The sequence below is a fragment of the Nelusetta ayraudi genome, unplaced genomic scaffold (assembly GCF_046127955.1).
Source record: "Nelusetta ayraudi isolate G7.1 ecotype Tasmania unplaced genomic scaffold, CSIRO-AGI_Nayr_v1 ptg000041l, whole genome shotgun sequence".
In the NCBI taxonomy this organism is placed as follows: Eukaryota; Metazoa; Chordata; class Actinopteri; order Tetraodontiformes; family Monacanthidae; genus Nelusetta; species Nelusetta ayraudi.
The window spans coordinates 2,006,305-2,021,766 of NW_027466091.1; the positions used below are offsets into that span (position 1 = coordinate 2,006,305).

At 50.5% G+C, this 15,462-nt stretch overlaps 1 protein-coding gene across 1 annotated transcript; it reads left to right on the forward strand.

The window, feature by feature from the left end:
• The first annotated feature begins 3,682 nt into the window (after positions 1-3,682).
• On the forward strand, positions 3,683-15,137 carry LOC142893116 (uncharacterized). The gene is made up of 11 exons (XM_076033396.1): positions 3,683-3,854; positions 5,846-6,400; positions 10,134-10,181; positions 11,932-11,973; positions 12,066-12,452; positions 12,565-12,597; positions 12,759-12,812; positions 13,189-13,278; positions 14,031-14,174; positions 14,280-14,462; positions 14,952-15,137. Exons 1-10 carry the CDS (start codon positions 3,810-3,812, stop codon positions 14,442-14,444), a joined length of 1,563 nt encoding a protein of 520 aa, XP_075889511.1. The 5' UTR covers positions 3,683-3,809; the 3' UTR covers positions 14,445-14,462; positions 14,952-15,137.
• The last annotated feature ends 325 nt before the right edge of the window (positions 15,138-15,462 follow it).

Here is a 15,462-nt window from a genome sequence, read left to right on the forward strand (position 1 = left end):
ATTAGTCCCAGGGAGACAATGTGGGCTTATTGGCAGCATCCACTGCGCAAAAGCCAATGGCCATAAATGGGAAGGTTGCTGAGATGTAAACACACTGACAGCCTGCGCTGTTTATTCTCTCGCACAAAGTCTCTGTCAGAGCCTGTTATCATCATTATCATTATTATTATTATTATTTTAGGTCTCAACTGAAACACTAGGGGGCACTACAGGTGTGTGCTGAAAAATAGATTTTTTTTGTTTTTGTTTGTTTGTTTGTTTGTTTGTTTTTGCCCCACTCCGAACTTGAATTTGCAGAGGGTGCTGTTGTCTCTGTCTTCAGGTTGGTCTGAATTTACGTCAATCAGACAAACATGACATCAACTTGCTGGGTCTGGGGCCTTTTTGTGACTGCGTTGGATCTCCACTGTTATACTGGCCTCCTCCCACAGTCCAAAGACCTGCCCATCAGGCTGCTCGGCAACATGGTTAGTGCTTGATTGAGAGTGTGGATGATTGGGATCCAGTGGTCACTTGTTCATGGTCGAACTCGGGGGATGGGCAAACCTTTTGACTGCTGGACCACAAGGGGTTCTAAAGTTTGACCGAGGAGCCGAGAAATATGTAGAAAACATATCATGTAGCGTTAATGTCAATTGAAGATCTTTGAAGCCCCCACAGTATTTAGCTCTTTATTGAAATGACTGTTATAAACTGAAAAAAATGGATGAAATAAAACTATTTTATAATTTACTGAGTGACTATCAATATCATTTCTTCGAGTCCGGTATGCCGGATTAAAAAGCTTAACAGGCTGCATATAGCCCCCGGGGCCATAGTTTGCCCATGCCTGGTCTTACCCTACCTTCACCCCCCCCCCCCCCCAGCTGGGATAGGCGCCAGCAGCACCGACACAGTGGCTGTATGCATTATGGGATACATTGAGTGGACTACAGGATGTAGTGAATACCGATGTTCAATCAGCATTCGGACACGACTACAAAATGGCATATATGCAGTTTATACAGTAGTGAGCAGGAGGCGATTTTGAACACCGCTAAGGATGGAAAATGGATGGATGGATAACAGGATATCAGGTCCACCATTTGCAGCTGGTGGCTCCTGATCACAGAGAACAGCTGTTCCACCCAAACGTGGAACCCGCAGGCGCCCCGAATACTGTCTCTGGCTGTCAAAGTGGGCGTGGCTGTATGATTAACATTAGGTACACCTGTGTGTCGCTTGGCCTGGTGCCAGCCCTGCGTGATGGTCCCCTCGGCGACGGCAGGCGTCGGCCGGGCCGATCAAGGATTGGCTGACAGGCAGGAAGACATTCAAGTGTGCGTGTTTGCTCCTTCTTCTTCTTACTCACTTGCTACCTCTCACAACTTCACTGTTAGGGTTTAGAGCAAAGGCCTCAGTTCACCGAGAGGGTATTAGCAGAGTTCAGGTTCGGCTGAGAGTTATGGATTGGCTTGCGCTGCACTAAAGGGAGAATGAATACAAAGACAGATTACCCAAAGTGTCTCCGTGCTCCGTCGGGAGGCAGCTAAATCATCGCAGGTCTATTTAAAGAGGGGGGATTCCTCTCACACGCAGCAGCTGACGTCCGTTGATGATGTCGATGGCGACGGTAATGACACAGACAGCCGTTCACCTCGCATCGTTCATGCATTTTAACTCCCAACGTGTTTCCTGTCTTTATTTCAGCCCCTTTGGCAGTTTGTTTTTCGTCGCGCTCGCCTTTTGAACCAGAGCTGTTATTACAGTGGGAGGCTCGGCGGTTCAATAGGGCCGTGCAGCCGGTCGAAGGCTGCCGTAATCCACCTTCGCCGAGCAACAAATGAAGCTGCGAGCCTTCGGGCGAGAGCGGCTCTGTTGTGCAACTGCCGCTCGCTCAGCTTGTAAACGTATGAAATCTGAAACCGCTCCCAAAACTTCACTTCGCTGTTTGAAAAGTGGTGAGAAGAAAAGTCAGTGGGAAGACCCCTTTTCTCTCCCTGAGTCTGATGTCACGTAATGAGGTTTGGTTTGGGTAAGTAGCTGACGGCTGTTGGCAGAAACAGTTAAGCAAATAAAACAAACCTGTTTAGAATTACACAGTTCTAATAACCGCTGTTACAGAAGCTCGCTACATATTGTAAACCTTCTTGGTAATCAGTGATTATTAAAGTGTGGGGATGATACAGGATAGTCTTTCCTTTTTATTTCTGCTGTTGGAACCAAAATAAAGCCATTCATTCATTCAGTCATTCATTCATTCATTGATCAGAACTGTGGATGTTGCCGCTTCAACAGTGATGATACAATCACAGTGGGACCGGACCACAGTTATTAAGGGGTATATTATTAAACAATGATCTCAACATCAGGAACACGTTGTGACTGAAGAACTCAGTGTTTGAGCTGCTGTGTTTTTTCCTGCGACAACCCCCCGTGCCATTGGCCAGATGGATGACTCATGCTAATATGGCTGGTGCCTTCTTTAGGCATTATCAGTCTACTGACCAAGACTCAGGAAGTATTCAGGCCGCCGTGTTTGCCTAATCTGGCATGGTGACTGCTGAGGCGGACGGAAATATCTTCTGGTCTCCTGGCACTGTGAAACACTAATAACAGCAAAATGAATCAGCAGTATTTCAATGTATTTTTATTCTCTTTGTTTCTCTTTGTATATTAGCAGACCAGGATATCCAGATGTTTAAAACTTGGAAAAGTGGTTGTCGTTTTTTTCTCCATCAAAACTGCTCGCCAATGTTTCAATCTTCCTCTCATTGTGGGCTCAGAATATTGATTTAGCACTTGTTTACATTTGTGGCTGCAAGATCGAGGGTCCAAACATTTGTTCCTACATCTATTCTTTGAGTATAAGATCTTAGAGCTTCTCCCTGTTGATAGGAATCCATTAGTATTGCGACTCGAGGTGTTAGGATCCCAATTACAGCAAGCTGATGTTCCGTTAGGAAGGAAGTGACTCGTCCTCCAAATCCCAGCTGGAGACAGTGTGGGTGCTGGCATCAGATTTCATGTGATTTTGTCTCAATCCACAGAAAGTAGATGCTTCATCATGCTGTGCTGGGAATCAACCCCTTGTGATGTCATGAAAGGGCAAAACAACCTCACCAATACCTCTCCCTCAGCCAGATGTTCACGTTGCTTGACAGTGACCTTGTTTCCTGTCCCCCTCCAGACATGTGGAAAGCCCAACTACCGATCTATTTTAGCAGGAAAAACAGACAAATAAATCTTGAAAAATGTTTTGAAGAGCTTTTTCATTTCTTCAACTCTAGTAAATGGCCGTTGCTGCTTTCCAGTGCATTGTGCGTCTCCTCTGTTGCGGGAACAACACTGAGGCCTGGAAATGGCTTTGATATGGGGCCGTTGATAAATAAACAAACAACAACAACAACAACAACAAAATCAACATTTAGACGCCAAACACGTTGCAACAAAAAAATGAATCCCAAGCACGTGTTGAACTCCTTCCGCTGATTCATGCATGAGCGGGGGTGTGTCACTCCAATGAGGTCCTCTCTCCTCCTCCAGCCCCCCCCCCCCTCCCCCCCGCCTCTGGTCGCTTTGATGGAGCGCTTACATAATATCTTCCCCCTCATCCAGCCAATAGGTAGCAAAAACTTTCGCGCACTCGTCCCCGCCGCGCGCGTCGTGCACGCGCATGTGTCACTCCCCCCTCTTCTCCTCCCGTCCCATAGGTTCGGTCCATAGGTAGGGGACGGTATAAATAGCAGCTTCTGCGCTCTGGGCTTCCTCTGCAGCCTTTCCCACTGCACGGCTCTGTTCTCTCTGACTCCAGCAGCGCAGCCGACAAAATGCCCAGCAAGAGGAAGAAGAACAAGCGCCGCACGAAGAGGGCAGTAAGTGGCTTTCTATTGATTGATAGTGATTCTTTTTTTTTTAACGCCATATCCAAATGATATACCGAAGGTTTTGCTTGGACGGATGGAATCACGCCAAGAGGACTTTTTTTTGTGACGATCGTGAATGTTGTTGTTGTTGTTTTTTAGCCCATGTTGCAAAAAAAAAATGTAACCTTTAAACTTTATTTTAAGAAACTGTTAGCTGGTGACTGATGTATAACGCGCTTCTTGACACTTTGATCGCGCCAACTCTGGCTGACGCACGTTGCGACGGCTCCCAAATCGGATGCGACGCGCTCCCTCCATCTCATCGTGCGTTTTATTTTCAACTCATTTATTTATTTATTTATTTTTCTTTTATACCAAATTAGGATAAGAATTTCGTCCTTGCGCGCCCTGGTCCTGTGCGCCCCCCCCCCCCCCCCCCCCCCCTCCCTCCATCTCTCCATTTCTTCCAGTATTTGCGCGCAAGTTGAAAACTCGCCTCGCGCCTCGCCTCACTGGCTCCCGACGGTGATTCATTTCACCTTCTTTCTTATCGAGCGCGGGTGAAAGGTGAAATTCACGCCTTTTTTTGGGGGGGGGGGGGGGGGGGGGGCATTTGGGAACACCCGCGGCGCGGGTCCGGACGAGGGGTGGGTGTGGCAGAAGGGTGGGACAGCGCGTTGTGGGGCTTCACTTCTACCCTCAGACATTGTTGTTGCTGCTGGGCTGAAAATAACCCAGCAAACACCCCCCCCTACCTGCCTCCCTCCACCTCCCTCCTGCACAGTGGCCTGACCTGAGGAATGTCCTGCCTGCTTCGACTCTATTCCTTGCCCCCCCACCCCCACCCCCCCCACCACAGATCGGAGTCTGTGAAATCTCTCTGCTTCTCTCTCTGTCTGTCCGTCCGTCTCAGGCAGTGGGACCCACCAGATAAACCCTTGTTATCACTGCTTCCACCTCACAGACTCTGGAAGCCCAGGAAGCGGAAGGACACTTGAGAACGCCAACTTGAGCGGCTCCTCTTTGGGCCACACATGCCACTAATGCCACAGTCCTGTGATCAAACAAATGAAAAGGGTGTCCCGTCCCAGACAGAAAGCTATTTGGGACCAGCGACCAAGGGGAGGGGTTGTTTTGTCAGTGGCCCTGATGGACACACATGCCTGGTCGGCTCACGGCGTCCCGACTTCTCCCTGTGTGAAGCGCCTGACTGCTCGCGGGCCGAACAAAAGCATTTTGGCGGAGTGATTGTAACCTGATTATGATGTGATTAGACCTACTGTCTGGCCCTGCCGCGCGCTCTGCGGCGCTGCTGACTCGCATGGTTTTGCCTTCCCGCTTCACCAGACCTGTCACTGCTGGTCCTGCTCAGCCACGTCCCATTATCTAACTGGCTCTGCCGGTCCCCTACCCCTCCCTGCAGCGATCTGCGTCCTGAAAAAAAAAAAATCCTCCAGTAAAGCCTGAGGGGAGTTTAGTCCCGTGCTGAAAAACACATTGTGCAGGCTGCGACGGTATGCCTGGTATTCCAGCGCTCGGAGCAAAGCTCGGATTTAACAAACTTGGTGCAGTCGTCAGCAAAAACTCACTTTGCATCTCCTTTTGGGTCTGCAAATGCCTTTTACCAGCTGGAAAACTCAAAGTCAAACAACTCATCCAGCTCTCAAGGCCACAGCAGCGACTGAGCCTATGTCAGGAATCTGGGGGCGAAGGAGGAGGAGGAGGGGTCAGACTCTCAAGGAGCGAACAAAGAAGCACTTAGACTTTAGCTAGCATGTTTTAGGCCTGTGAGAGAACCAGTGCCAGCACAGGTAAAAACATTGCAAGCACCGTACAGGTAGGCCCATAGGCCGAGTCGAACCCCAGGTGAGGCGTCAGTGAGGCGTCAGTGCTTACCACGGTATCGTCTGCATGCTTTACAAGTGGTTCTTGGTTTGCAAAAAGAAAAACTAGAAGCAAACCATCAACTGAGAGGCTTTGTGTGGTTTTTCCACTTGCAGCAGACCCTCAGGCGAACCCTCGAGGAGCAGCATGTGGCATGCCCGCCAGCCAAAACCAGCCCGGCCATTCCGGTGAGTGCGCCCCCTGCAGGAACCTCGAAGAAAGCTAAAACTGCAGCCCCGGTGCCAGAGAAGGTCCCAGAGGTTGCTCCCGTTGCCCCCGTTGCCCCCGCTGCCCCCGTTGCCCCCGCTGCCGTCGCCGCTCCTGTCGCTGCCCCCGTCGTTCCTGTCGCCGCTCCTGTCGCCGCTCCCGTCCCCGCTCCCGTCCCCACTCCCGTCCCCGCTCCCGTTGTGGAGTCTCCAGAAGTAGAACTGAAACCTGTCGTGGAAGAGCCCGTTGTGGAGACTGTCCCCATCGAAGTCAAGGCTCTTGAGCCTGAGGAGGTGGTGGAGGTGGAGGAGGTGGCAGAGGAGGTGGTCGAAGTCCAGGCCCCAGTGGCTGAAGAAGCACCGGCTGTTGAGGTGCCAGCAGAGGGGCCTCCTGCAGTTGAAGCTGAGATTGTACCCGAACCCGAACCCGAACCCGTCGTCCCCGAAACACAAGCAGAAGTGGAGGTAAGGAGTGTTTGTCTCTCACGAATCCTTACTTTAAACATCAAGGTTTCTCCAATCAATCCAAGTGTTGAGTCAACCATTTGCTGTTGAGCCTTCATTGGACTGAACACCTTATTTTGGGATGTTGGCCGTGTTTGGAAAGTGGATGGTGTTGTCTCACGTGCGGTTTCACCATAAAGAAAAAAAAAAAACAAGAAATGCTTTATTGCCGCCTGGGGCTTTTGTGGACCTTCAGGAAGCCATGTGGCCTCAAGTTTACTCGGGCCTCATGGCGAAGGCTGGAGGTGGTGGGGGTGAACTGGGAGGAGGTGCAAGAGCAGAGGGAACACAGTGTTCCGTTTTTGCACATAGGTGCAGAGAAAAAAAAGATTGTCGACATCCTCTGCCTTTGTGCACCGCTGCTAAATGACCTGGTGTGCGACGCATCTCGGACATGCGTGCGCTTGAATTCATCTTGGCAGCCGCTGGCTATAAAACAAGGTGTTGGACTTTTGCATCCTTTTTGTGTCTTAACTTTTCTCGGCGTTGCTTCGTCGTTGTTGTTGTTGTTGTTGGTGTTGGTGTTGTTGTTGTTGTTGTTGGTGGTGGTGGTGGTGGTGGTGGTGGTGGTGGTGGGTTTCTTCCGCGAAGCGTACATCTTCCTTAATTAATGTCTCTTTGATTTTTTTTTTTTGGGGGGGGGCGATCAAGTCTGATGTAAATACGACACGGCGGCACCCCTTGGGCAAACCTTTTTTTGGGAACAGAATGTTCTGTTTCCCCCCCCTCTCCCAAACAACCGTGGCACCACATATGCACATGGAGACGATAGCGCTTCTTTGCACGCAAAACGGCAAACGCCGTCATCGAGTCTCGGGCCAAGAGTTGGAATTTGGACAGGAATGGCGTTTTTTTTTTTTCCTCTAATGGGCTTGAGGGGGATCGGTGGAGCCGGGGGAGAGGGGGTGGGGGGGGGGGTTGGGTGGGTGGGAGGTGGACCACTGTTGTGCACGTGCACGCTCTGTCCCTACCTTCGTCCCTCTTCCCCTCCCACCGCGCCACCCGTCCGCTCTTTTCCTCCCCTCTCGCCTTCCCCCCGTCCCTTCCCTTCTGCCCTGCTTTACGGCTCGCAGATGTGCCGGACTCGGCCGGGCTGATGCTCACACGTCTCGCTGGCGTGACTGACCGTTAGACACGCTCTCAGCTCGCACGGCGCGCAGCCCTTTGACAGCAAAGACAAAGCATTTTCGACAACTTCTGTACTGAGCTTTTTGATCCGATCCGAGCACACTTTGTGAGCAGAAGGCGTCCGAGGTGGTTGCGGCTTGTCGCGGGTCCGGAGGTCGGTGCTCAGAACTTCGGCCTTTTCTTTTCGCTCTTTTCTTTTCGCCACCGATGGGGCTCGTGTTCAGCTGGCTCTGGGGCCGGAGGCAGGCGGCCCCGGCGCTTCCTCGCGTCGCCGCTGAGGCTCAGGTGAGTGTGAAGCCCACCGTCCGTCCCAGCCACACAGACCTGCTGAATCTGTTGCCTCCCCCCTCTCACCCGCTCACCCTCAACCCGCAACCCCCCACACTTCTTCTTCTTTCCAAGTCCTGGGGCAGAAGTGGGTGTGTCCCTCGCAGAGCCTGAACATTTTGTACCAGTCTGCTCCTTCTTGCGCTCCTACAGCCCCTACAGCCCCGCTCCCCCCCCGACACCCCCACCCGTCACCCCCCACATCCTTTACCCTCTTCCCTCCTATAACTTCTTTGCTCCTCCTCATTGGCTTCCCTTCCCGCCTCCCTCTAAGCCCTTTTCACACGTCCCCTTTGTTCGCCTCCTCGTTTCCCCTCGTATCAGCGGCTTGACTCGACATATGGATCCAGTCATCCATCTGTATCTGCGGCGCCTTTAGTGGAGCCATGTGGTCTGAGTTGAACGATTGCGCCCGTGTGGTGCACAGTATCGCGAGTTGTGTGCAGTAGTTTTTTTTAGACGCAGCGCCGCTGAATGTTATTGTTCCTACGGTGACGGAAGGACCGTCTCGCTTGCACTTTGCTCCCCCGTGTGAGTGAGGACGGGGGCCGAGGGGGAGAGTGCGTCGCCAGCGAGTCTTTTTTGCTTCACTTCCCTTTGAGAGAAGCAGATGTGCAAAGTGACTGCTGTGACCTGCGTGGCGTGCGGTGTGAAGGGTTTTTTTGTGGCAAATGCACGTGAGGGCACTGGGCTGCCACACCCACCCCCTCCAGCGTCCAGCATTCCTCCCCCAGCCCGTGTTTCACGTGCACACGCAGAAGTTTACGAGCCACTTTTACGGGTTTTTTCTTCTTTCTTTTTTTTTGCTCGAGAATGTGCGCCTTTGTCGCTCCATATGCAAAGAAACTAAGTTTGAACAAATCATTGAAGATGTCTTTTTCTAATCCCTATTCATTCACATCAACTCCAGGGCACCTAAAACATCTCCTCGCAATACTTTTTAGGCTTCATTAAATCAATAAATTTTGATGAGATGTTGTGAGCCTTGTATAATGAGCTAATGAGCTGTCTGAATGAATTGATTAAGCGTAATGACTCTTTTGTGTCAAGTCTTTTGAAGAGGTGGCCGGTCAGATCAGGTTATTCCTTGGGGGTCTTGGGTGGGCGGGGCCACGAGTGCAGCTCTCTGTGGGTACAGAGTGTCCTGAAGCTCAACACATTATGCACAGCGTGTGCAAACAAACGCTAAACCGTCCCAACTGTTGCATTGCTCCTCTATTTCTGGGTACTTTTTGACGAGCACAGCACCTTTTTTTTTCCAGCAGTTCTTAAGATCCAGCAAGGCCTCGCCCCTCTTAATGGCACAGCCTATAAGGAAGGAGAGGAGGGGTGGGAGGGTTGGCCAACTGGGATCTGACTTCAATAACAAAAGCATTTAGTCTGTGTCCTGAGACTTTTAGTTTTTAAAAGCTTTTTTTTTGGGGGGGCGGGGGGGGGCGGAGAGAGAGGGGGGGCGGTCTTGTGCATTTGTCCTCTGCAGGACTCGCACGGGCAGCCTGGGCGCTCTTTGCGCCTGTCCTACATCAACAGCCGAGAGCCTCAATAATTTACGCTGAACTGCGAACGCTTGCATTATTTATGAGTGGCTCCCTGAGATTGCCACTGTGGCTCAACACACTTGAATGCGCAGCCAGTGGCCATTTAGGTTAGCGCCAACACTCTGTCGCAGGAAAAAGCCGAGTTGTGCGCAGTTTATGGGCGAGGGATCGACTGGCCGGCCGTATTAAAGATAAAGTCTGTCAGAAAGATGTGCGTGTCTTGTGTTTTCCTCCGCTGCCACTGAGGCTCCCGGTCTCATTTACGATTTTGTCTGTTTTTTTTGTTTATTTTTTTTTTTGTTTTTGTTCGTTGTTATAACGCTTCAGCCGGTGGCGCTCGCTCCTCTCTGTTAAATTCCTCAAGGCTGTGGCGGTTACAGATGGGCTGACAGATAGTCCAGCCCCGGGATCAGTTTGCCCTGGGCACATTTTTTTTACGGGGGCCCGCGTCGTGTGTCCCTCCCAAAGTGTGTAACCTTTTAAAAAACGGCCTTTAAAAAAAAAAAACCAAACAAGGAACATTCCAAAGCAAAACAGGATACCGCTATAAATCGTGCCAGCAGATACTTTCCACCGCCCGTGTAAGTTTGACCACGCGGTTGCTGTGAGTTGAGTTACTGCGTCGTTAAACTACCACTGCTGCCACTGCGTCCGCAGCGCATTCACTCACATTCACTTATTGCCTCTTTGTGTCTTTGTAGACCACACCCCCAGATGAGGCGGCGGCGGCGGCTCCTGTAGAGGCCGAGGTAAACACACACACACGCGCACACACACACACACACACACACACACACACACACACACTAGAATTTGATTTTAAAAGTAATTCAATGAATTTGCCTTAATAGTGACTATGTTTAGAATGTGATGTGGGACTGAGCGTCGGTTGGCCGGATGACTCGACATCAAGGGACGACACTTGAGTCGTAAAACAACAGCAGCGGTCGCCCGTTCAGAAACCACCCATCGAACAATCGTCAAAACCAGCGACACAAACATCAGTCTTCAAATCCAACGCACAAGTCTCCCAAAATAACATCTGCTGAGCCTGCTGGCCGGCCAGTCGCTCCCATGGACATCCCAGCATGTCAGTTGCCCTTCTCTGAGACGGATGAGTCCCTCGGGGGGCAGCCGCTGTTTGGGGCCCCTCGTGCACACGGCTTCTGATCCGGCTCACGGATATTCTTGACCGTGCGGACAGTTGCTCGTCCGGTCTCGCTGTCTGCCGCAGCTGGAGAGAAAGGGCAACATGAACACATGATACCGGGCCCTCTCGCCCACTAACATGGAAGACATGTCTGTAACACAGTAAGATCATGGGTGAGCGTTACACCCCTTTTTTTTACACCCCCCCCCCCCCAAAAAAAAAAAAAAAGCGTGAACCAGTTGCGTCAAACCATCAAGTACCACGACTTGGAGAAATCGCAGTAACAGCCTCTATATGCTGCCCCCTACTGGAGAGGTTTTTTTTTTTTTTCAAAGTTTGGTTGCAGAAACGACAACGTTTTGTTTTTATCACAGAAGTCAATGTCATGAAGACGTAGCACAAGGTAGAGACGGCCGTTTGGAGCGTGTGCACGACGCTGCTGCTCGTGCACACGCTCCAAACAAAAGGCAGCATTCAGGGGGCGGCCTCGCTCACACTTTCCACTCACGTCTCCTCAATTCATAGCAGCAGAGGAGCCGCAGGAGAGGCGGCTGCTTGGCTGCAGATTTCTGTGACATCGGCTTCACACCTTAATTAGTTGAACCGCGCTACTTCAGCTCTCTTTTTTTTTTTCCCCCTCTTACATAACTCAGCGCTCATATTGCAACCCGGCCGGTTCGTTCAAAACTGGTTCCTCAGAAGGAGGGACGATCGGTTGAGTTTTTAAAAAAAAAAAAAAAAGCCTCTGGTATCCTAAGATCCTCTGTCGGCAAGGTGTTCAGACCTAGAACACATTCCAGACAGAGTCGTGTGATCACTGCACTCCAACCAACTGAGACAATGGCGGCTTGCAAAAGCTTCAGAAAGACTTTGGAGATTTTTCTTTCCCAATTCTTGGAAAGTTTTCAGTTACAGAAGCAAATGACTATTATTAAGTACTGATGAGGTGAGGTGATACTAAGCCTTTTACTATCGCAACGTGATAGTTTCACGTGAAAATATGCGATTAATTTGCGATTAATCGTGAGTTAACTATGGAAAACCATGCGATTAATCGGATTAATTTTTTTAATCGACTGACAGCTCTAGTAATAACGTGACAATTACCTCAAAAACGTGTCAATAGAATTGTAATCATGTGAAACTTGCCCAATTTTTTTGTTTAGTATGGCAGCAATACGCTTCCAGACTCTTGTCTTTGAAACCACTCGAGTGACAACATTCATTCATCTGCCACACCTCATCGCTGTGATCTGGTGCGAGCTGTTTTCCACTGCAACCTGTCGCTGTGGTCTATGTATCCTTCAATCTATCGTTCTCACCCGGGCTGTATTTATTTCTCATTCCAGACTGTGAATGAGGAAACTGCCCCAACAACAGAGGCCCAACAGGTAGCTACTCTTCCTTTAAGAAAAAAAAAAAATAAAAAAAATAATTCAGATCGCTAGCGTTGACTGACCACGGGGTGTTGTCGGGGGGGTAGGTATCACCCGCGGAGGAAGTCAGCGAGCCGCAGACCGAAGCCGAGCCCGTGGAGGCCGAGGCTCCTGCCGTGGAGGCCGAGGTGACAGAGACTGAAGAGGCGGTGGCGGAGGAGGCGCAGGCGAGCGAACCCGTCTCAGCTGCTGCGGAGCCCGCCGCGACAGAAGAGGAGACGCAGGAAGTGACGGAACCCGCAGCGGAGTCGCCGGCGGAGGCCGAGGCCGAGCCGGCCGAGCCGGAGCAGGTGACTGAGGTTGCCGTCTGCCCTCCCAAAGAAGAAGAAGCAGAAGCAGAAGCAGAAGCAGAAGCAGTGGTGGCTGAAGAAGTGCCTGAAGCTCCTGCTGAAGCTCCTGCTGAAGCTCCTGCTGAAGCCCTCGCCGTCACAGAGGTGCAGACCACCGCCACTGATTGCAACAAATAGTTTTGTACGACTGTTGTTTGCGGAATAGCACAAATATTGTTATTTTTTGTAATTTATTTGTCCCTTGTTTGTGCTCCAGGAAGTTCCTGCTCAGACTGAAGAAATCCCAGTGGTAAGAATTTGAACCTTTCCAATTCCAGCTTGATGTTTGCAAGAAAATTGAATTAAAAAAATACAATACATTTTTTTTTATGATTGGTAATAATAATGTTAATAATAATGATAATAATAATAATAATAATAATAATTATATATTTTTGTTCATCTCACCAGGTACCAGAAGCTGTGGCAGAGGAGGAAAAAGCCCCTGTCCCTGAAGTCAAAGAGGTATGTTTGGTTCATGCATGGCTGGATCCTGCTCTTTGACTCCTGGTTCCTATTCTTTAGAGGAGAATGACGGACCACATGTATCGGCGTCACATCAAACCCGGGATCCACATGACTCCGAAAGCTGAAAGCAGCACAGTGCAAGGAAAAACAGTGGATTGAAAAAAATGAGCATAGGAACGCGGGTGTATAAATATCCGCATACAAAGTGGGACAGTGCACCAGAGTCCATTTTCATTCATTATTTATCGTCTGTTCAAAATGCTCATGGCCAGTGGGGACGAACGACTTCCCCCGCCTGTCCTCCTCGGTGCACCTCGCGGAAAACATGTGGGAACATCTTTTCGAGACGTGTGTGTGTGTGTGTGTGTGCCAGGAGGCTGCCGACAGTCTGGTGGAGGACTTTGTCATCACAGAGTCCGCCGAGGCCGTGGAGGAGGCCATCGCTGAGTCCACCGTCCTGCAGGTGAGGGGAGGGGCTTCGTTATCGGCCGTCGCTACACCTCATGCTCTTCTTTCTGCTGTGGTCTCCAAACAGCCTGCAGCTCCCTGCCGTTTTGTCATTTAATGACCAAACTACAGATAATTGTAAACAGTTACACTACTGTAAACACGTGTCATTAGGTTACAGTTACCTGTGGAATTATTTGTCATTACAATTTCAATTCCATCCGACCAACTTTTAACAACTTTATGTTGCTCTGCGTGGTTTTCTTGTCCACTGGTTCTTGGTTCTCCTGTCAAGTTCAGAGTTGCAGCGCCCCCTACCGTTCTGCCAGCTGAATTGTCTCTCTCTGTTTTTTTTTAGGACTGTTGGATGTGAACAGTTTGAGAACGTCCATTCAAAATTTAGAAAAGTAATCAAAGTGTAATCAGTTACATTACTTAGATAAAGTATTTGGAACACTTCCACTACTATTGCATTTTCAATTGGGCTAACTTGTAATTGTAGCCAATTACAATTTCCAAATTCTGACGCTCCCTTCGTACCTCACCACGCCCACAAGCCTAAATGCAGTTACGCCATTGGCTGCTGATTCACCGTTTCTATTAACGAGCCATTTGACATTGTAGCTAATACAGTGGCCAGCGACTGTAGACATAACTCAGGTCCAAACGTGGGCCTTGATGGGTTCCGCGGCCGCCCGCTGAAGAAACCGCTCGTCAGTAAAGCCGAGAACGGAACTTTTCTAACGCTGTCCATTCATCCACTTTCAGGAAACCGTGGAATCCATCGACAGCCTGAGCGCCCCAGCGTCAGAACCTACAGATGTAGCCGTTGCCGAGCCTGAACCAGAACCTGCTGCTGCTGCTCTTGCTGCTGCTGCTGCTGCTGCTGCTCCCGCAGCGGAACCAGTCGTGGTGAGCACCTGTCGCCTGTCCACCCCAGACAGCGCTCCCATTTTTTTTTACCACCCTACCTGAATTCCCCCCCCCCCCTCCTCCTCTGCCTCCTCACCGCTCCAGGACAGCCCTGCTGAGCAGACGTGCGAGGCCGTGCTGCCAGAGGAGCCCAAGGCGGAGGTGTGCGACATGCCGTGTCAGATGGAGCTGGCCGTGGAGTCGGCCGAGATGTCGGTGGAGTCGGCGCTGGGCGGACACATGGTCCCCGAGGTCTCCATCGAGGGATAGACACGCGACAAACTCACAGTCAGTCCGGGTCGTCACTTCATCCCGGTGGCTCTAGCTGGCCCTGACCGCGCTAGAACGTACATTTTCCCATAAATGTTCCCATCCAATGCGTTGGTGTGACTCTCTATGGATTCTCCTGGCTTAGTGTTACATTGAGGATATTACAAGGCAGGAGTCAGCAACCTTTTAGGGCACTGAGAGCTACTTCATGGGTCCTGAACCATATAAAGGGTGAGGGAAGGGAAGTTAATGAGTTCCCAATCCAAAGCAGTGACTTGGTTGGATAAAATTGAATTTTAGACGCAGCTCAACACAGTCGTGCCATTATTCGAGCAGGCCTGCAGGCTACTGGTGGTCCTTGGGGGCTCCCTGGTGTCCATGGGCACCACGTCGGAGACCCCTGTTGTAGGGTGTATCATTTCAGCGTGGACTAAAATATGACGTCGTGAAAATGCACGGCCCGCCACTGCTTTATCCTCACCTCTCCCCCTCCCCTCTGCCTTCCAGATTCTCCTCTCGGTGGATTGGGCACACGGCGATCTCCTCAGGGGAGTCAACCAGCATTTTTTTTAGGGCTTACGACAGAAACTCCAGGAAATGGAAAGGGACATCCACGCTTTGAAGTGCCTCTCTGGCTCTGGATCCTGTCATAACCTCCAACCAGATGTGCTCCAAAGATGCCAAAAGTGCTGCGGGAGGGGAGGGGGGGGGGGCCGGGGGGGATCACGGCAGCACAGCGGGGGCCCTTGTCGTCATGTTGAGGTGGCAACAAAAAACCAAACGTGACTTCTTCGTCTTCTTTTTGTTGTCGTTTCTTTTTTCGGTCTGATTTCCTTTCTTACACGCACACAAAGAGGGCACATGTTAGCAAAATAAAATACAGCTGTTCTGTTGAGGTCTGTGTCAGCTTTTTCTGTCTCACGCCCCCCCCCCCCCATTTAGATAGCAAAGCTATAAGGTGCCAAACCTTTTTTTAAAAATGATTATTATATGGCCACACAGATCCCGGACAGTTTTA

Bases quoted from the DNA above. Each gene is read 5' to 3' on its own strand.
- LOC142893116 (XM_076033396.1), top strand. From the start codon at position 3,810: ATGCCCAGCAAGAGGAAGAAGAACAAGCGCCGCACGAAGAGGGCA. The intron at 12,598-12,758 runs GTAAGAATTTGA...TCATCTCACCAG, and splicing joins AGACTGAAGAAATCCCAGTG to GTACCAGAAGCTGTGGCAGA. The intron at 12,813-13,188 runs GTATGTTTGGTT...TGTGTGTGCCAG, and splicing joins CTGTCCCTGAAGTCAAAGAG to GAGGCTGCCGACAGTCTGGT.